This window comes from Magnolia sinica, chromosome 5 (genome assembly GCF_029962835.1).
Source record: "Magnolia sinica isolate HGM2019 chromosome 5, MsV1, whole genome shotgun sequence".
Taxonomy (NCBI): Eukaryota; Viridiplantae; Streptophyta; class Magnoliopsida; order Magnoliales; family Magnoliaceae; genus Magnolia; species Magnolia sinica.
In genome coordinates this window covers 8,744,399-8,764,500 of record NC_080577.1, presented here as the reverse complement: position 1 = coordinate 8,764,500, position 20,102 = coordinate 8,744,399, and the positions used below count along the sequence as shown (strand labels likewise).

The window sequence follows — 20,102 nt, the reverse complement described above, 5'->3', positions numbered from 1 at the left end:
CTAAAGTATTAGATGTTTTGAGGTTTAAAGGATTTTATTTTCAATCCGTGATTGATGATCATTCTCTAGAATGAATTAGTTGTGAGGCTTTAAGGAAGTTACAATCCTATTGAAGCTTCTCATGTTCTATGCATGGACTGCTCAACCCAAAGAAAATTTAAATTATGCCTAGAACATTTTTAAGGACCTTTTTGGAACCTAGGAATAGGATGGGCTACATGATATGAAATTGTATTTGATTGAATATAAATTTCATTTGCCATTTGAAAAGGATGGATTAATAAAGGTATTATATCATTTAATCTCAATTGAAGATATGGTGAGATTTCTTATATTTGTATGCCTATATTAATCTAGGTGTTGTATTTGCACTGTTCATTTTTTTGCACCCTTTGTACATTACAATCTATTTGTGTATGTGTAAAATTGAGTGGAATTAGTTATAAAATTTAATCAGTCTGTGTTCAAACACAGTTTCATTTAATATACTCTTTTTCAAATGGAAGAATTAGATGCCAAACATGATATTTTTAAATATATAAATTTTTTATAATAACAGCGTCGCATTCAATTCAGCCAGTTGAAGCTTCGTAAGGGCCACGATTTGGACAGTTCAGTTTGAGTCACGCGTAATCCGAACGCCACGCATGAGTATGAAGTGGGAACCATCAAACGCCCCCAGAGCATCAAAGTCGTGATCCTGAAGGAAAACTGCTGAGTCACCACTGAAGCTCCTCCAGCTTCAACACGTAATCAAATGCCAGTACACATGTCCAGCCTAAAATCAAACCGTCTCTCTCTTTCTTCTTTAAAACCACCGTCTCCGCTCCATTTCTGCCTTCGTCGAAGAACACCAGAGAATAAAAGAAAAAAGAACCCAATCGTACGCAGAACACTAGTACTAGCGAAAAAAAAAAAAAACAAAGCAATGGCTTCCAACAAAGCTAGCAAAGACACGAAAGCAGGGACCGAAGGCAAAGAAGCCGACAGCGCCAGTGCAACGTCCTCGCCCAACGAGCTTTCCCAGTACAGACAAACAGCCCAGCAGAACTCGATGGACGCGATCAGGGCTGCAGAACAGCGCTACGAGAAGGCCAAACAATCAGGCGCAACGGCCCTCAGCGAGACCAAGGACGCAGTCCAACCTCAACCCAAGCCAAACTAAAATTCGGTTTTTGGCAATCAGCTTTGGGTTGACCCAACCCAAGTTGTATCTAATGACAGATTTGTATCAGTGTCAAACTTAGCCATTTTCCCATTCGCATTTCTATCGACCTAAAATCCAAAAATATAGACTGATGGTCTTACCTTGTATCCATTGCAATAAAATTTCAAATCGTGTTAAAAGTCCTTTTATATAATATGCCATCTTATAATGGCTCGAAGCTTTTAGACGAAGTGGTTGTTTCCTGTGATAACAGAGCAAAAGTTTAAGTGGTCTTTAAGTGTTGGAATTCTGAGATCAGCGAATATGCCTCGGTAATATATTCTCCTAAAGGGGCATCCATTTTTCACCATGGATCAACATGTATGTGGCTTGAGTTCAAAGGTGATTCATAAGCATAACTTCCCCTAGCCAATTTCACTGATCTTCTAAACCAATTTGCTTATGGAATTGCAAATTGCTAAATATATTTTAAACCAAATTTGGTACATTTAGTTCATCAACCTAATACTGTTTCTTTCACTTGAATCCCCCCACAGACTTCCTAAACTCAAGAATTCCAAAATGTCTTCCTTTAACGAGATGGTGAAATTCATAATTCCAAAATGTCTTCCTTTAACGAGATCAATGCACTAGAGGACCATTTGATAAAACCTATTTGTAATATTTGTTTTTTTAAAATATTTATCACTAAAATTAATATTTGTTTAGATACTGACTTTTTAATACTAAAAACTGAATGCTCAAAGTGGCGGTGCATTTTTTTAGTTCTTTTTTTGACGAAAGTATCCCTGAAATTAATTCATGGCACCTTAATAAAAAAACCACGTCATGTGCCTATCCTCAAAAGGTACAAGGCCAGTTCTTATGTGTGTGTGTGAGAGAGAGAGAGAGAGCGACCACACATTTGCACAAAAACCACACTATCAAAAGTAATGATGACAGCTAGTTGAGGTTCTTGCAATGGGCTGAATTTAAACAAGGTTACGATTAGGATTGAATGGAATTCCCAAATTTCAATCAGATTGTTAAAAAGGGAGTCTCCTCTTTGACCTACCTTTTCTAAATATCGTGAGATAAATCGGCTCTCTAGTCATTTCCTATGGCGTACATAAGGGGGTCGTTTGGCACCGTGGATTGGAGGGGGTTTCAAATCCCCTTGTTGTTTGGCAGCATAAAGTAACTTGGGTTTCAACGGGGGGTTTTTAGAGAGGGTTTGCAATCCACGGTGAGAGCTTGGATTACACCTAAAATCATTTCAATAGTTGCGGGTGTGACATGTGTGTCATTGTACACTATCATTCTATTGGGCACATGGCTTACTAATGATGATCAGCACCATCCAAACATTGTCCATGTAAATCGGCACCGTCCAAACATTATCCAGCACCATCCAAACATTGTCCATATTAATCAACGATTAAAAATCATTGGTTAGTCACTCGGACATGATCTTGTGCTTGCGGTTCATCCGAGACTTGGAATTTTATCATTTTCAGGCAAAACATATATTTCAGCGGGCTTATCACAACCATAGTGTCGAAAATTATATATCTCACTAATTAGGGATATTAAAGTTGATTTAGTAATTAAATTCAAACCCCTGAACTAATTAGGGATATTAAAGTTGATTTAGTAATTAAATTCAAACCCTTGTAAATATACCATGCATAGGTATTTTTGAATTACAGTTGATTCACACTCCAAGGTGCCAAATACACTGGGAGGATTGCCAATCCTGGGGGTTCCGAATCCACTCTCCCAACAGGCCCTAACACGTATGTGGAAATTCTAACACTGATACGCCAAATTTTGGAAAGAAATGTAATTGATTATGGGCTCTGCTTATATGCAACCAATTCAATTGTCCTTTTTACAGGCATTGGCCTCTGTTGCAAACCCCTTTTAATTTGATCACGTTGTATATCCAATTTATCAGAAAATGCAAAACATTTGGAGAAAGATATAAACAGTTGTGGTTGCTATAATACTCACCAAGGGACGACAGATTTGACTCTCTTGATATCCAGAAATTGTTGAGTAGATAGAGGGACATCGAGCTTTATCTGAAGCTTCATCTGATCGATATTAACACTAGGGATTGCCCCGGCAACACTCGTGGTTGTTGCAATACTCACCAAGGGAAGACAGATTTGACTCTCTCGATATCCAGAAATTGTTGAGTAGATCGAGGGACATTGAGCTTTATCTGAAGCTTTATCTGATCGGTATTAACACTAGGGATTGCCCCTACAACACTTGTGGTTGCTACAATACTCACCAAGGGAAGACAGATTTGACTCTCTCGATATCTAGAAATTGTTGAGTAGATCGAGGGACATCGAGCTTTATCTAAAGCTTCATCTAATCGGTATTACCACCAGGGATTGCCCCTACAACACTTGTGGTTGCTGCAATACTCACCAAGGGAAGACAAATTTGACTCTCTCGATATCCGAAAATTGTTGAGTAGATCGAGGGACATCAAGCTTTATCTGAAGCTTCATCTGATCGGTATTAACACTAAGGATTGCCCCTGCAACACTTGTGGTTGCTGCAATACTCACCAAGGGAAGACAAATTTGACTCTCTCGATATCCGAAAATTGTTGAGTAGATCGAGAGACATCGAGCTTTATCTGAAGCTTCATCTGATCGGTATTAACATCAGGGATTGCCCCTGCAACACTTGTGGTTACTGCAATACTCACCAAAGGAAGACAGGTTTGACTCTCTTGATATCCAGAAATTGTTGAGTAGATCGAGGGACACCGAGCTTTATCTGAAGCTTCATTTGATTGGTATTAACACCAGGATTGCCCCTGCAACACTCCATCCCAAGTTCTACCCTTCAATCTTTAAGCCAATTGTTCTCGAAGGATGAACAAATGCAGAAAGAGAGAGAGAGAGAGAGAGAGAGAGTTTCCATCCTTAATAATTCAATAATTTATTGTATCTAAATTTCCGAATTACCCAATTGAAACTTCTGTGTCATTATAAGCAACAAAACCCATTTCTAAACAAAAAAAAAAAAAAAAAAAAAAGAAAAAAGAAACCCAATTGAATTCGAACCTTAATACTCAAAAAAATCTTCTCAATCATAACAAAACTGATTTAAATCAAAAGCAAAACAACGCTTGAAATCCCCCGAACAAGATTTGAAATCCTATTTTCTACAACACTTAAATTCCATTTTCTGTCGGGAATATGCAGAAGTAAACCCCAAATTTGGATCAAACAAGTGAAAGATAAATACAACAAAATATTCATAAGAATATGAATTTTACATGAAAAACTCTTGTGATAAAAAATCATAACACAAAGCGACATCAATCATTATGAAAGCGAAAAGTACAAGACAAGGATGAATTTATAATTTTGAAGATCCTTATTTTCTCTTCTCTAAATCCTCTAAATGTTCTAGCTAGCCTCAATTATTCTACTATAATTCCACAATTATACTCATATATATAGCGTAAATAGGAAATTAAGCACACCATTACACAGAATTGCACATGTTTTCGATCTAAGCATCAATCGATTGAGATTGATCGAGCAACCTTTGATCAATCGAGTTCCATATTTTCGACCGCTTGAACATGCTCAAAAGTGTCCATGAACCTATCCAAAACTGTTCAGAGACCAATCTGTATAATCCGGGGCTTAGTCGATCGATTGATCAGCCTGGTCAATCGCTCGAGACCCCTGCTTCATTTATAAATTGAAGACATTAGACAACGATCTTTATTATGGCTTCAATCATCATGAACTACAACTCTAAGCTCCATTTCTAATCACCTTCATTATAACTTTACCATTGTCGTCACTTCTTGTACACACTCCGCCTTTATCAAACTTTTGTCAGACCCATAAAAGTCAAACATAATTTGAACATCTTTGTGGGAACTACCTTCGTAAGCATATCTGTCAAATTCATGCTCGTGTGGATCTTCTCAAGAGTAATATCACCTCCCTCAAGCACCTATCTGATAAAATGATGACGAACATCAATATATTTAGTTATAGAATGGTAAATCAAATTCTTTATCAAATCGACCGTGCTTTCACTATCACAATTAACCGGCATGACCTCCTGTTAAAGCCCGAGTTCCTTAATCATTCCACGGAACTAAATATCTGACTTGAATGCCTTCATCACTACAATATACTTAGCTTCGGTTGTGAAAAGAGAAATTGCAGACTGAAGCTTCAACATACAATTGATCGCTTCACCCGCAAGTACAAAAACGAGTAATCAAAAGTCGACATTATGTTGTCCATGTTTCCTGTACGATCGATGTCCACATATCCTACTAATGTTCCCATAATGTATGAAATGTTAAGACATAGCCAATTGTACCTCGTAGATAAGGATGTAGGCATTTCAATGCCTCCCAAAGCTGTTTGTCAGGGTTTAACATGTATCTGCTTATAACACCGACTGCATGTGAAATATCCGGTCTCGAAGAGACCATAACATACATCAAGCTACCAAATGTACTCGAGTAGGGCACATGAAACATAAACTTCTTTTCTTCATCTGTAATGAAATATTGCTCTAAAGAAACTCGAAAGTGAGCAACATGGGGTGTGCTAACTAGTCTAACATTGTCTATCCCAAACTTCATCAACGCATTCTCAAGGCGTTCTGCCTAAGACAATTGTATTATGCTCAACTCTCTCTATAGGTGTATATCTACGCCGAGAATCCTTTTTGCAACCCACAAATCTTTCATTTTGAATGTCCATAATAATTGAGTCTTCAATATATTGATTTCAGATGACATGTTTTGACCGACGATAAGTATATCATCAACATACAATACTAAGAAAATGAATCCTCCATCACTTAGTGTCTTGAAGTAGACACAGTGATCATATTCACTCCTAGTAAATCACCTACTCACCATAAAAGTATTAAACTACTTATACTACTACCTAGGCAACTGTTTCAGGCCATATAACGACCTCCTCAACCTGTAAACCTTATTTTTTGACCCATATCTTTGAATACTTCTGGTTGCATAATGCAGATCTGTATTTTCAACTCCCCATGTAGGAAAAAAGTTTTCATCTCCATTTGTTCAAGCTTCAGATTGTATCAGGCAAGTAACGCCAACACAAGTTTGATAGATAGCTGCTTGACAACAGGTGCGAAGATCTCACTGAAGTCGACATCTTTTTTCATACCATACCTTTTCACACCTAATCTCACCTTGTATATGTTTTGTTTCTTCTAGTAAATCCACTTAGACCCGATTGCTTTATGCCCAATGGAAAGCTCCACTAGCTCACACGTCTCATTTTTGTACAAAGAGTCTATTTCATCTTCGATTGCAATCATCCACTTCTCAGCATTTGGATCATCCAGTGCTTCTTGGAAGGTAGACGGATCCTCTTCATCCGTAATGAGGGCGAATGCAACATTCTAGTCATCTCTGTATCTCGCTGGTAATTTACAATTTATCAATGAATTTCTCCCGAGAGGTAGCTGCTGCACCTGCTCTTGTACCTATTCTTGCATCTCGGCTTCTTCCTGTGTAGTACCTTTTTCAAATTTAGTGTTAATAACCATTGATTTTTTTATTTCCTTGTGTTCTTCCTTATGGAACAAGAAATTCTCATTAAAACTGACGTCACGGTTAATCGTGATCTTCAGTATTAACCAGTCATACAGCTAGCTTGTATCCATTCACATCATCACATTTAATTTTGTCCCACGTTGAAAATAAGATAGAAAAATTAAGAATTTATATTAAAACCCTTCATTAATCCTTTATAATTTGAAAACAAGAGTATGATACGAGAGCAACCTAACATGCGCGTGAGCGCGGCCAGGGTCATGGCAAGGCACGGTGTGTTGTATTTTATCATATTATGGAGGACATAAGGACAAAAAGTCATCATGCACCTATCTAATAATTAATTAAACGGCATGCACTGACATGTATTTATTATGCCACTTGCATGCCCCTCAAGTCTCAACGGCTACTTACCTTATTCTTTATAAATGTTCCTATCTTTATTGTTTTTCTATTAAAAAAAATTCATCTCTTTTCATCTAAGATTTCTCTCTACAAAATTCTCCATAGGTAAATCAGTACGAGCACTTTTAGGTTTGTGTAGCTAAGATCGTAGTGCACTTGATCAATGTCGCTCATTTGCGATGAGATCGAACTGTTATATCTCAGAGGCAAATTTGCTAAAATCCAGTGTATCAGAGATCTTCCTACGTGGGACAAATCTATCTTTAAGACAATAATAGTGTCATCCCTTAGCTTTCAGATTATTCTCTACAACTTATATTTTGAATTTTCTGCCATATCTTTGCATTTTAAAAACAATACTATATATAGATACAAATTTATTTAGATCCCAACCTAACGTGAGACTATTGAACAACAATGCTGGTTGGTCCCACTAGTTTACATGAAGCTGTTTTATTTATTTATTTATTTTTTATAACACCAAATCATCTAAAAACTATCAGCGGTTATATTACCACATAACCATTCTGATAAATTTAAAATGACAAAACCGCCCTTAATATAAAAAGTATCCGGTTTCATTGTTCTTTCAAGGTAACATCTTGCGGCATGGCATATCCGTTCGTGGTCCATCAGACCAACCGTCCGGATCACTGAAACATTATATCCAGTTGCTCTAACTGACACTTAAAGGGTACCATGCACATACAGAAGCAGATTGCGTCCGACTTAGGTCGGACCTGTAAGCGAACTATGCGATGGCCCCATGATGTATCTGTTTATCCGCGCCTACATCCTTTTTTAAGATCACGTTAAGGTATGAGACCAAAATGAGGCAGATCCAACGCTCTAGTGGACTGTTGATGTAAAAATCTATACCACCCTCCGCTGAGCCTCCAGTGCTCAGAGCGAACCCTAGTCCTGCATAAAGGAACAGACAAAGGAGACATTGGCTCAAGCAGGGGACCCTCCGATGCCTAAGTCAGGCTAATGAACTGGATCTAAGTAGAGTAGAGTGGTGATGAGGGTGCGAGAGATTGTGTACCTTTTACTGTAGAAATGACCTGTATTTATACCTGAGGGTCGTAGTGAACATGCCCGACAATCTCGGCATGGTCATAGCCATCACGCGAGGATTACGCGGGCACGATAGTAAGTAGTTACCCAGAGAACGTGCGCCGGTCATAACTCTAGTCATGCGTTACTGGAGTGACTCATTAAATGGTGTAGTTGATCAGACTCCCATCCGAATCGACCTCCTGGCTCAGATCCTACTCAGTGACCTGAGCCGAGCCCACGGGTAAGACAATACGTTCAAGTAGAAGATCAGGTCGGTCAAGTGTGGAGTATGATTTAGCTCGGATGTGAAGGACGAGTCAGTTCAGACGTATTGCTACTGCTCTGAGGTCATACTCACGAGATGACGAGAAGATCGAGTCGGAGTATAGTTTTACCAGAACCCCCCGAGTTAGATGTTTTCTTCGGCTTGGACGTTACCAGTCCGAGGCTTTCTTCATCGATACCGAAGTTAACCTCGTGCAACTCAGTTCGGATTTACCCATAACATGGACCATACAGGAGATGACTCTTGCATTTAATGCAATCAAGATCACTATTTAGTGTGGTCCACTAGATTATTGGATATGCCTCATTTTTAGCCCATACCTTAACATAATCTGGAAAAAAAAAAGAAGAGGGGATGGACGGTGTAGATAAACATATACATAGAGGCAGCCCCCCTTGTAGTTTTGGTGGGACGCTTAAACGTCCAACTGGGGTCGTACGCAATCTGCTTCCGCCATATACTTGGGATGGAGAGTTAGTCTTCCCGGGTGGGGCCTACCTTGATGTTTGTAAGAAATCCACTCCGTCCATCCGTTTTGTGATCTCATTTTCAGACACGAGGCCAAAATGAATTGGGTTAAAAAATCGAATGATACACGTAAGGAAACGGTGGGGATTCAATTGCGACAGTTGAAATATTATCAACAAAAGTTTTATAAGTTTTTCGTGTTTTCACTTTGGAAATGTACTTATATACAGTTTCAATGGCATATAAACATCTAACATGGAGCTGAGGAAGGTTTCAATTTGATTTCTCGATTCATCTAATTTTTTAGTGGAAGGGATTGGCTGGTGTACCACACACCATCCAAATTCTTAGTCCCTGCCATGAGCCATGTATTATATCCAAACTGTCCATTCATTTGGTGAGCTCCTTGTGAATCTTAAGCTGAAAAATAAGACAAATCTAAAGATCAAGTGGACCACACTATAAAAAGAGGTAGGGGATTGAACGTCTACCATTGAAACCTTTCTGAGGGTCACAGAAGTTTTGGATTAATGTAATATTTGTTTTTCCTTTTCATCTAGCTCTTTGTGACCCTATCAACAGATTGAATGGAAAATAAACGTCACGCTGAGCCCTACAAATGTCTTAACGGTAAGAATCATTGTCCGACTGTTATCTGTGGTATGTCACACTTTAGGTTTGGATGTGATTCATTTTTTATCCAGTACGCCAGAAGTATCTCGGCAAAATGAACGGTGTGGATATAATAAATAATATCATCCCATATAACTTGTTTCTCGACTGAAGAGCGTCGGGCGCGGATTGAATACTGACAAGGTCAGTAGCCAAATCGCTACTGAAGTGACGTCACCTAGCTCTCTGGACCCCACCATGATACATGTGTTGTATCCATACCGTCCAACCATTTTTAGAGATCTTTTTATGGCATTACAAAGATAATGATATAGATCTAAAGTTCAAGTGGACCCCACCATAGAAAATAGTGGGGACAGTGACATCCACCGTTCAAAACTCTTAGGGGCCACAGTAGTTTCCAATAAAGCTGATATTTTTGTTTTCATTCATCTATCTATATGTTAACTTGTGAAAAGGATGGATCTCAAAAATACATCACTGTGGGCCCTATAAATGTTTCAACGGTGGGTGTGATGGCTCCCACGGTTTTCTGTGGTGGGTCGACTTGAATTTTAGATTATCTCATTCTATCTTTATGCCATAAAATGATCTCTAAAAATGGTTGGACGGTATGGATACAACACATGCATCATGGTGGGGTCCACAGAGCTTGGTGACGTAACTTCAGTAGCGATTTGGCTACTGACCTTGTCAGTATCCAATCCGCGCCCAAGAGCGTCAATGTTAAGACACGTGGTCACACCAGTCCGTGATGTGTGGTGCACCAGTACTTTTAGTCGTATGTCCTTGAAATGAGCTCCCAAAATGGATGGACGGTTGAATTTCTTACAGATATCACGGTGGCCCCACCTACCATCCCAGCGCAGGAAATCCGCATCCCAGGTCATCATCCCAAAATCAGGTTGATCAATAAATCCTAGCAGCTGGTTGCTGGAGATTTGTCAATTACAACCCTCGGATATTTCATTTTCATGCGTCAATTAGGTATTCACCAATCCGCCATTTACCTCATGTATCCAATGTAATCTACTCGTATTGACCCATCTACACTAGGGCCCACAATTTGGACAGTTCCGTTTAAGTCATGCGTAATCCGCACGCTCTGTCGCCAGGCGCATGTGTATGAAGTGGGAACCATCAAACTCCGCCAGAGCATCAAAGTCGTGATCTGGAAGAAAAACTGCTGACTCAGAAATGAAGCTACTCCAGCTTCAACACGTATTCAAAAGCCCACAACACGTGTCGAGCCTAAAGCCAAACCGCCTTTCTCCCACTCCTTTAAATCCACCGTCTCCCGAAAAACACCAGGAAAAAAAAAAAAACTAAAAAAACCAATCCTACGCAGAAAACTACTACGAGCGAAAAAGCAATGGCTTCCAACAAAGCTAGCAGAGACACGAAAGCAGCGGCCGAAGGCAAAGAAGCCCACAGCCCCAGTGCAACGTCCTCGCCCAACGAGCTTTTACAACACAGACAAACAGCTCAGCAGAACTCCATGGACGCGGTCAGGGCCGCAGAACAGCGCTACGAGAAGGCCAAACAATCAGGCGCCTCGGCCCTTAGCGAGACCAAGGACGCAGCCAAGCATGGCACCGGCGCTGCAACGGCCTATGTTACCGGGAAGGGAGTGCAGGCCAAGGACTCGGCCATGCATGGCATGCATGCCGCGAAGGATTACGTGACAGATAAGGGCCGGCAAGCCTACGATTATGCAGCTGAAAAGGGTCGGGGAGGCTACGAATATTCGGCCGAGAAGGGTCAGCAGGGCTACCAAGCTGCTAAGGATACTGTGGTGAGTGCTGGACAGACCGTTTCGGAGAAAGGTCAGCAGGGCTTACGCGCTGCTAAGGATAGTGCGGTGGGTGTGGGCCGGACTGCTGCAGATTATACGCAGCAAGGCTTACAAGCTGCTAAGGATAGCACGGTGAGTGTGGGCCAGACGGCTGCCGAGAAGGGTCAGCAGGGCTTGCATGCTGCTAAGGATAGTGCGGTGAGTGCAGGGCAGACGGCTGCAGATTATACCCAGCAAATGGCTGTGCAGGCTAAGGACTATCTACAGCAGAAGGGGCAGCAAGCTAAGGATGCAACGGTGGATGCTGCATCTGAATCAAAGGTATTGAATTTGCAGCAAATTCTTTCATTGTGGGAAATTCAGATTAAGGTGCTTAAATCTCCATGACTCATTTGCTGGTTTCATCAAACAGCTTATGCGGGGCCCACCTTCTAGGATGCAGATTGTTCATATGGTCGACCCCATGGCGGATTATGGGTGATACCCCAAAAATCTTCCCCATCCTAAACAATCTTAGAAAGAGTAGGCCACATCTGCAATGTCTGATGGGTGTAGGATCACCATCAGACAGCTTATGTGGGACCCACCTTCTAGGATGCAGATTGTTCATATGGTCGATCCTATGGCGGATTATGGGTGACACCCCAAACATCTTCTCCATCCTAGACATCTTAGAGTAGGCCACATCTGCAATGTTGCTGGGTGTAGGATCACCTCTTGAAATAACTGGATGTTGCTGGGTGTAGGATCATCTCTTGAAATAACTAACTGCATGTTGCCACCTCTTGAATTGTCTTTTGTTTTGCAGCATAAGCTTGGAGAGCAGACTCGTGGAACTCAAGAGAAGCTAAGTAATCTCTCGATTGGAGGAGATACTGCTGGTGATGAAGACAGGTAGAGAGTGGAAGACCAACCACGGGGAGAACGGAAGGCAGGCGATGTAGTATATACAGAAAATGTCAACCTCGAGGGACGCGAGGTGGGGGAGAAAAAAGGTAGCTTGCTTGGAGCTGTTGGCGAGACTGTCATTGAGATCGCTAAGTCAGCCAAAGATCTAGTAATCGGCCGAGACTCCAACAACCAAAAGGACTAGAGGAACGCATTAGGATTGTTTGTAGAAATGGTCATGTGAAAACAGACGGTGTGGTGTTAGATTTTGCCTTTTCATGTAGAAAGTTGGATGAAGAAGAATAATAATAATGATTTTTTATTAAATGGATAGTGCGTTTGGTGAATTTGATTTGATCTTTACAAGTAGTAGAGCGCGCTTTCGTAGTAGAAGAGGGGGTTTTGCGAGGTTAGCAAGACGTAGACCTGCAAAAGCGATTCTGTTGCTGGGGGTTTTGGCCTTGTATATGGCGGCATGAGTGGGCTTTATTTCGTAGCTCATGGAACGCCCGCATCGTTTCCACATCGAAACCTCCTGCAAACTGTACACGAACACACGAGATGGAGAGAATTACTTGAGGAAATTCGCAAATATTGCCCAAAATAAAACCGGGCTTTTCTTTGACCAGAGATCAGAATTTCAAAGGACCCACTGTGATCGAGCTCTCACGCTGATTGTGTGGGAGGTCAGACGTCTGGGTCTCTATAACTGGACCGACGGCTGAGTTTCAGGCCCAGTAACTAATTGGGATGGACTTGTGCTTGGTACTACTAAATTTCCAACAAGTGGGCCTCACAGGACATCAGGGGGGCCCAGGGCCGGTCTGAACATCAGAGGGTAAGCGGATTTGAATGATGGCCGGGTCCGGTCCTGCCTGGCCCATGGCTGGATAACGTGCTTTAGCAGTCTGGCCCATTTGTAGGGTCAGTACCCATGCATCTGAGCAGGTGATTATCAAAATAGCCCTATCAGGGTATTCTTGATATAGTCGGTTGACCCATTTTCATTAAAGGTCGGATGCGCTACAAAGCTTTGAGAAGCCTAACTTACTATTGTAATGTGTGTGGCCCATGGGAAATGTGCATTGCACCCAATCCTCCATGTGTCTCCCCATGTTCCTCTCTCATCCAAAAACCAGGCCCAACAGAACCGGGTGGGTCGCACCATTTAAAATAATGGCTTAAAACCTCTACAATAACGGGGTGGTCCACCTGAGTTTCGTATATGGTGCGACCCACATGGGTGGGTTTGGGATCTGCCTATTTTTTGGGCCCCATTCATCCAATTGGGGCACGTCATGGAACGGATCGGATGTAACATGCAAAGCACGGTGGGCCCCACACAGTCCACAGCCTACAAAGCTATGCAGTGGATCCTGTCCATTTGAATTCAAGATTAGAGGAGAAATGACCTCCAAGTAATAGAGAATTTGCGGCCCATCCATGATGGTGGATGTCCCGTCCAACCTTTTCATCCACATTCGCACCATGGTGGTAGTGGGTGAATGACCAACAGACCAGACCCGACGCTCATCATCACAGGGAAAGTTGGAATTACCTGATGAACCCGAAAGGCAAACCTCACGCCTTGGACCATCAGCTCCTCTTCTTCGGGGCCACCACCTACCGCTTCTAGCTCTGCTGAAATTCTCTTCATGTACTTCATCGCTAATTTCACGGATGCCAGCTTTATCTGCACCGGATTTCAGACCTTGTTAATTACATTACCACAACAGAAATGCTACCAATTTGGTTATTTGGACACAGAATCCATGAATTGCTGGGGTGGACACAACTCAGACCATTCATCACTTCGCTTCTTAAAGAACATTCCATGGCCAAAATTTAAACCGACCATATGGCCACGAAATTACATGAGAGGTGGAACTGCTGGGTCCCATCATGCAGATTCCAAATCATGAAATAACGACCATCCGGTTAGTTCAAATTCAGGGATGTTTAGGGTTTTGATAGAATGCGGCCCCCCTCATGGCAGCTCACATGTTGTAAGTGGCTTCCATGTACGCATTCAGGATCCAGATTGGGTACTGCTTCTGGCTGAACCGAGTTCCCTCCGCACCTGGTGTGGGTCTTTATAACTATCGGCTGCCTGCTATTCAATTAAATCCTATTACAATAATGTGAACGGAGCTCAATCCAAGTAAAGGCAGTACCCAATCCACCCGTTTATTCGTTAGGTAATGCTCACTCGGAACACACCACATGACGGGTTGTATCCCATCTAATGAGCCAATGAGGTACGTTGAACTTTGAATGTTTTACTCATTTTACTCATAAGGGTGGATGTGGCTAATCATTTAATCAATCGAGGGCAAATGGATCTAATGAGTGCCAGCCGTCTTATCAGTATGTTTCAAACCAAACCTGAAGGTTTAGGGTCAACAATCAGTGTAGGAAGGTCAAAAGAAATGATGGCTGGGATAGTATGGTAGGTTGATCTTCTTTATTTTTTATTTTTGACATAGTGGCATCCAGTACAGTTGAGAAATGGGTCACCGGGACGGATTGCAAACCAAAGGATACAGAAAGATGGATACCTGGCTAACAAAACCCGTTTCCAGCATCCATTGCCAAGGAATCTGAAAGCCTTTATATCTCTTCGTTGCTGATTCTCTCATGCGGCAGAGATTGTATGCACCATGCTCCAATCTATTTCAACCACAACATGAGAACAATGAACATCCAGCAAATATGATTAGATGTGATCTTTGAGAAATTTCCTGAAATTCAGATCAAGATGAAAAATGAAGGGGGTTTTACTTTTCTAGCAAGGACTGCATCTTCTTGAGAGCAGGACCGCAGGGCTGCTGAACATCATTTCGGAATGAGGAGGCATCGGATTCAAGCTTCTTCAAATCGCTATAACCAAATGCAGCTTCTCGCATTGCATCGGCCTTGTGCTCAGGCCAGTCGAAGTGCTTCAGCACTGCCCGCTCGTCAACCTGCAAGCAACATTGTAAGAACTCGTTAGAAAATTTGAGTTCATTTTTTTTATATCATCTTTTTAGATATATCTGAGGGATGTGGATGTTGAAGATACATACAAGGAAAGAGAGTTCGTCATCGAGCCATTTGACGAAGGCTACAACATCTTCAATGTCTGTAAATGCAGCATTCTGCACTTCTTTTATCAGGAAACGAATGAAATCGCCCTGTGTTTCTACATCCGTTTTTATCTGTGGGAAATAAGCAACGAGAAAATCATCAAAAGAAGTAAATTACCAAACTTAATTGATCTATGGCTGTAGAAGCAAATTACTGATGACACACATGCCATGATGCACAAGTGTGAGAAAATGGACCATGAGGTGGGACCATATTGGCAACGGCCTGATGGACCACTCGGATGTTCCATGCAAGTGCTACAGGTGAAGACATGAATGTAGCTGGGCGATATACAGCAAGGATGGAAACGAGCCTGGCTGGGCCATTGAGTTTTACGTCACCGCCTGGTATGTGAAAGTCTCAGGTCGGTGAGTCGGGAGAAGCCAGATACTGTAGCCATTAATAAACGCATTGGTCTATGGCTTATGTTTTGCAGGATGTCTGTGAAGGCCCGAGCCGAGACTGAGAAAAAGGCCCGTTTATTAGTTAATAAGCGGGTAGGACTGGGCCTGAATTGGAGACCCAACTACTGAACAGGTCAGGTACAGACGTTATGGTTTGGTCCGGTTAATAATCGGATTGGGTTCTCAGGCTGACCCGGTCAATCACCACTGTTTCTCATGGTATGATCCACCTGATAATTGGATCTGCTTCATTTTTGGGATAACGTGCTAAAAATGATATGGAAAAATAGATGAACAAAGCGGATACGTAATACATACATCAAGGTGGGCCCCACAGTAACCCCACGAAGTGGAGATTGAATGCCAACTGTTAAAATTTTCTTGAGGGCCATCGAAGTTTTGGATCAAGCTGATATTTGTGTTTGTCCTTCATCTAGTTACGTGCGACTTTTTCAACAACTTAGATGACTAATAAACATCTTTATAGGCCCACGAAGATTTCAACATTGGACGTCAGTATCCCCACTGTTTCCTGTGATGTGTTCCACTTAGCTTTGGATATAATTCAACTTGAGACTCTAGAGTGAGCTGGAAAATGTACGGACGGTGCGGATAAAATGCATACATTACCGTAGGCGCCACGGAGTCCTTCCACCACTCGGGCTCACCACCCAATCCGCTTCCTGATTTTCAGGCCGTGGCCTAGACTGAGAGCAAAGGCTCATTGATGATGTTAGGGGGTAGAACACGTATCAAAAATCCCAAATGATGGCGCAAGTGTCAGACATCCCGGCCATTCATCAGCTATCCCCACTGTGAAGCATGCCGTGGGCTCAAAACAATGTTAGTCCGCTGACGTGTCCATCCCACCCGATCTTTGACAGGTCAACTGCCCCCTCACTTGCAGGGCCCGTGTTTGATTCAACGACCATTTCTGCATTGCAGGTCATCTACAGTATGGCCGACTGTTTTAACAGTTGGGATTGTGCACATGTATGGCATGCGCACAGAGACTATGGTACAACAACCATCTACAGTAATCCACATGCTCTGAGGCTGCATGATCCGCAGCGTTTGGCTGATTGCTCGGCCTCCAATGATGAGGCCCACGAACTAGATAGATGGACGATCAAGACCATCCAATGTGGATAATCTAGGGATAAAACAACGCATTCTTTCAACACTCCTATAGATCTATTCGCAGGCCTCAGAAAGGCGATTAAAAACTGAAATGGTCAAATATCCACGTTCAATCCAAATCGTATCCTAGAGCTAATAGATGGACGGCCCAGATCATCTGACCGCTAGCCGAAAGAAGGGCTTTACCGAAAATCAAGAGCCGTAGTCTGAAGAATCTATTTCGGCACTAGACCGATTTCCACTACCAAACGGAAGACCGTCCATTACGTAGTGACAGTTTGGTCATTTCGAATAAATAGATGCTAGTTTTTTGTCATCAACAACTAAGGGCTCAGTGTCAATTTCGTAAATTTAGTAAAACATCTACAGAGGGAGAGAAGGGACTTACAGCGAGTAGGTGGGCCGACCTATTCTCGATTTCTCCGATCATGTTCCGGGCGTTCGCCGCCGATGGAACATCTGACACGCCGGCGCCGGAGTCTCTCTTCGAATCCCTCCGCATCAGAGAATGGTAAAACTCCACTACCTCCGGCACTCGCCGCACCTTCGCCGCACCGGCATTTGACACCCTCGCCGGCGGCGGCGGGGGAGGGGGCGGCGGCACGACCGCTCGCCTGCCCGGCACCAACGATCCCCCCGGAAAAGGTGGCGGAGCCGGCGGCATTGCCGTCAGATTCGACCTTTCGAGCGAAGCTCTGTTTTTCTCAACAGCAGCAATCTCGCCGTTGGAAGAAGAAGAAGAAGAAGAAGACGTCGAAGAAGATGAAGATGAGGAGGGTTTTGGAGGAGGTTTCGGAACCCTAGGCGCTCGAGATTTCACAGAAGAAGCAGCAGATTCTTGACTCTCGCTATTGCTTCGAGATTGCAGATCTTCTACCTTCAGATGCGCAATCTCGACCTTCGGACTATTGTCCTGATTCGCTGCAGCCTCGCTCGATTTCGTCCCTTTCCTCAAGCTCTTCAGTAGATTCGACCTTGCTGACGCATCTATCAGGCCTTGGAACCTCTGCGAAGAAGACGAGCACTCTTCAATATACCCTATTTCACTGCAAATCCTCTTCGATTCGACTCCCTTCGACTCAGCTGCTGTTCTCCGCAGATCCGCAATCTCATCTTCCATCTCCTTCATCTTCTTCTCCCTCTCCGTCCCTTCCCTTTCTATCCTCTCCTTCAGTCTCTCCACCTCTCGCCTCAGCATCTCGTTCTCCGCTTCCAAGCCCTCAATCCTCTTCGCCGAAGACACGATTTCCGCGTCCTTGGAAGCAATCTCATTTTCGAGGAACGGGACGATCGCAACCGTCTCTTTGAGGAGCTTGTGCTCGAGAAGCTCAGTCTTGAGGCGGGATTCGTTTTCCTGGAGTTCATCTACTAGGCGGAGGAGATCGGAGACGTCAGGCGGGCGGGGCTGAACCTGAGCGGAGGAGCGAGGGAAGTAAACGCCGAAGGAGCGACCGAAAACGGTCTTGGACTGAGAAGGAGGCGGAGGAGCTTTCTGAGAGATCGGAGAAGAGGAAGAGAAGGAGGAGCGCTTTGGAGTTTGAGCTTTTGGAGTTGCAGCAGCAGCAGGGCTTTTCTGGAAACCCATAGCGGCTTTTACCTTGCCTGCAGCCATGGCTAAAGATAGGAGCTTTGAGAGCTCAACTACTGCTTTTTCTCTATCGTTCGTTTTTTAATCTAATACCAGGGAAGAAGTCGATCCAAATACATCGCTTTCAGCTAGTTGGAGAAGGAGAGGGTTTTGAGAGAGAGAGAGAGAGAGATAGAGAGGAGGAGATAAGGGAAGAGGAGCAGCGTTGTTAATGTGAGGAGACACAGAAGCCGAGGAACGGTCATCTTCTTTGGATCCCAGTTTGAAATGAGGAAGATGAAAAATAAAAAAGATAAATACTCTGGCAGCGGATGATGCGCAAGCAACCAGAAATTACTTACAAATTATACATGTCATATAGGTAGAAAAATTGAACCGTCCAATTGTGTTAGTCCAGTGCAGATATATGAAGAACAAAAAATTAAGGTTATTTGGTTATTTTACTATGGGATTGGTGGGTATTTACTGGACGGTTAAAAATGAAAAATATCCAACGGTTCTATTTCCACAAAAAAAATGTGTCCAAGAATCAGAGGTTTGGATTGTTCAAGCAATCTGGTCATAGGATTGTCAGCTGGAGACAGTGGACTGCACAATTTAGTGGTTTTTACTCTAGTTCATGTTGCCACGTGTACAATTTCTGAGTGCCTGTGTATGAAGCGTGAGCTCAGCCTGAGTATCATAAAACTCCTCAACATAAAAGGGTAAAAATAAGGTAGGCGTTGGACTACTGAAGTGAAATAGTAGCCCCAAGTTGGGAGTGGGCCGGTGTAGGTAGGGCCCACCATTGACAGTAGGTGGAATATCGACTCTTTTAGTTATAAATATGGTAATGGCCATTTGAATGAAGGAGTTGAATGTAAGCCGATGCCTCTTCGATGTTTTCATCTCCACGGATCGATGTCTAGGATACCATCTAGCAATTCAAAGTTCCTCAACGGTCATTTCATGAGGGTAACTACCTCTAGAACGGTAAAAGTTCATAGATGTGCATGAGTCAGTTAGCGGACTATCAATTTATTTCAGTAGTCCGCGGACTAAAAGATCGGGCCTCAATAAAAAAAAAATGTAAAAATATTAAAAACAAGAAGACACAGGGCCCACAAAAGGCAGGGAGGGTTTCTTAGCTCAAACGCGTCAGTCCCCTCGCAAGTCGCAACTCCGCACCGGACACACGTGCAAACTTGACCAGATGTGAGTCATCAATAGATGGGCCATCTGAGTCGTCGATTGATGGGCCCCACCGTAGAGGTGAACTGGCCCATTACATGAGGCCTGCCCTGTCATACGGCTGTCCACACGTGTCGTCTGAATGTATAACCACTAAAACTGATAAATGAACGTAGAGTTATTTGATGCTCTGGCTATGTATGGTGCTTGATACGAAGGCACTTAGGGCTTGATTGTTTTTCCAATTCTCCCGTAAATACCAGGTAAACATGTAATAATTATTTTCCCACTATTTATCTCACTTTTTTCGACGTTCGATTTGACGATATGCATTTTTGACATAAAAAATTGAGAATGCTATATTTGTGGGGCCCACCGTAATGCATATTTCTTA

At 42.7% G+C, this 20,102-nt stretch overlaps 2 protein-coding genes across 2 annotated transcripts; one reads left to right on the top strand and one right to left on the bottom strand.

Annotated features, from left to right (window-relative positions):
- The first annotated feature begins 10,899 nt into the window (after nucleotides 1–10,899).
- Nucleotides 10,900–12,607, top strand: LOC131245354 (seed biotin-containing protein SBP65-like). Its single transcript, XM_058244751.1, has 2 exons — nucleotides 10,900–11,713; nucleotides 12,201–12,607. Exons 1-2 carry the CDS (start codon nucleotides 10,970–10,972, stop codon nucleotides 12,288–12,290), a joined length of 834 nt encoding a protein of 277 aa, XP_058100734.1. The 5' UTR covers nucleotides 10,900–10,969; the 3' UTR covers nucleotides 12,291–12,607.
- Nucleotides 12,578–18,752, bottom strand: LOC131245353 (protein CHUP1, chloroplastic-like). Its single transcript, XM_058244750.1, has 6 exons — nucleotides 17,339–18,752; nucleotides 15,346–15,477; nucleotides 15,062–15,243; nucleotides 14,839–14,950; nucleotides 13,839–13,973; nucleotides 12,578–12,822 (listed from the first exon to the last, which is right to left on the bottom strand). Exons 1-6 carry the CDS (start codon nucleotides 18,560–18,562, stop codon nucleotides 12,691–12,693), a joined length of 1,917 nt encoding a protein of 638 aa, XP_058100733.1. The 5' UTR covers nucleotides 18,563–18,752; the 3' UTR covers nucleotides 12,578–12,690.
- Nucleotides 18,753–20,102: the final 1,350 nt, after the last annotated feature.

What these genes read in the sequence shown, in the direction of transcription:
- LOC131245354 (XM_058244751.1), top strand. Translation starts at nt 10,970, where the DNA reads ATGGCTTCCAACAAAGCTAGCAGAGACACGAAAGCAGCGGCCGAAGGC. An exon ending in ATGCTGCATCTGAATCAAAG is followed by an intron (nt 11,714 to 12,200) that starts GTATTGAATTTG and finishes TTTGTTTTGCAG; the next exon opens with CATAAGCTTGGAGAGCAGAC.
- LOC131245353 (XM_058244750.1), bottom strand. Translation starts at nt 18,562, where the DNA reads ATGGCTGCAGGCAAGGTAAAAGCCGCTATGGGTTTCCAGAAAAGCCCT. An exon ending in GGTCGGCCCACCTACTCGCT is followed by an intron (nt 15,478 to 17,338) that starts GTAAGTCCCTTC and finishes TATTTCCCACAG; the next exon opens with ATAAAAACGGATGTAGAAAC. An exon ending in ATGACGAACTCTCTTTCCTT is followed by an intron (nt 15,244 to 15,345) that starts GTATGTATCTTC and finishes TGTTGCTTGCAG; the next exon opens with GTTGACGAGCGGGCAGTGCT.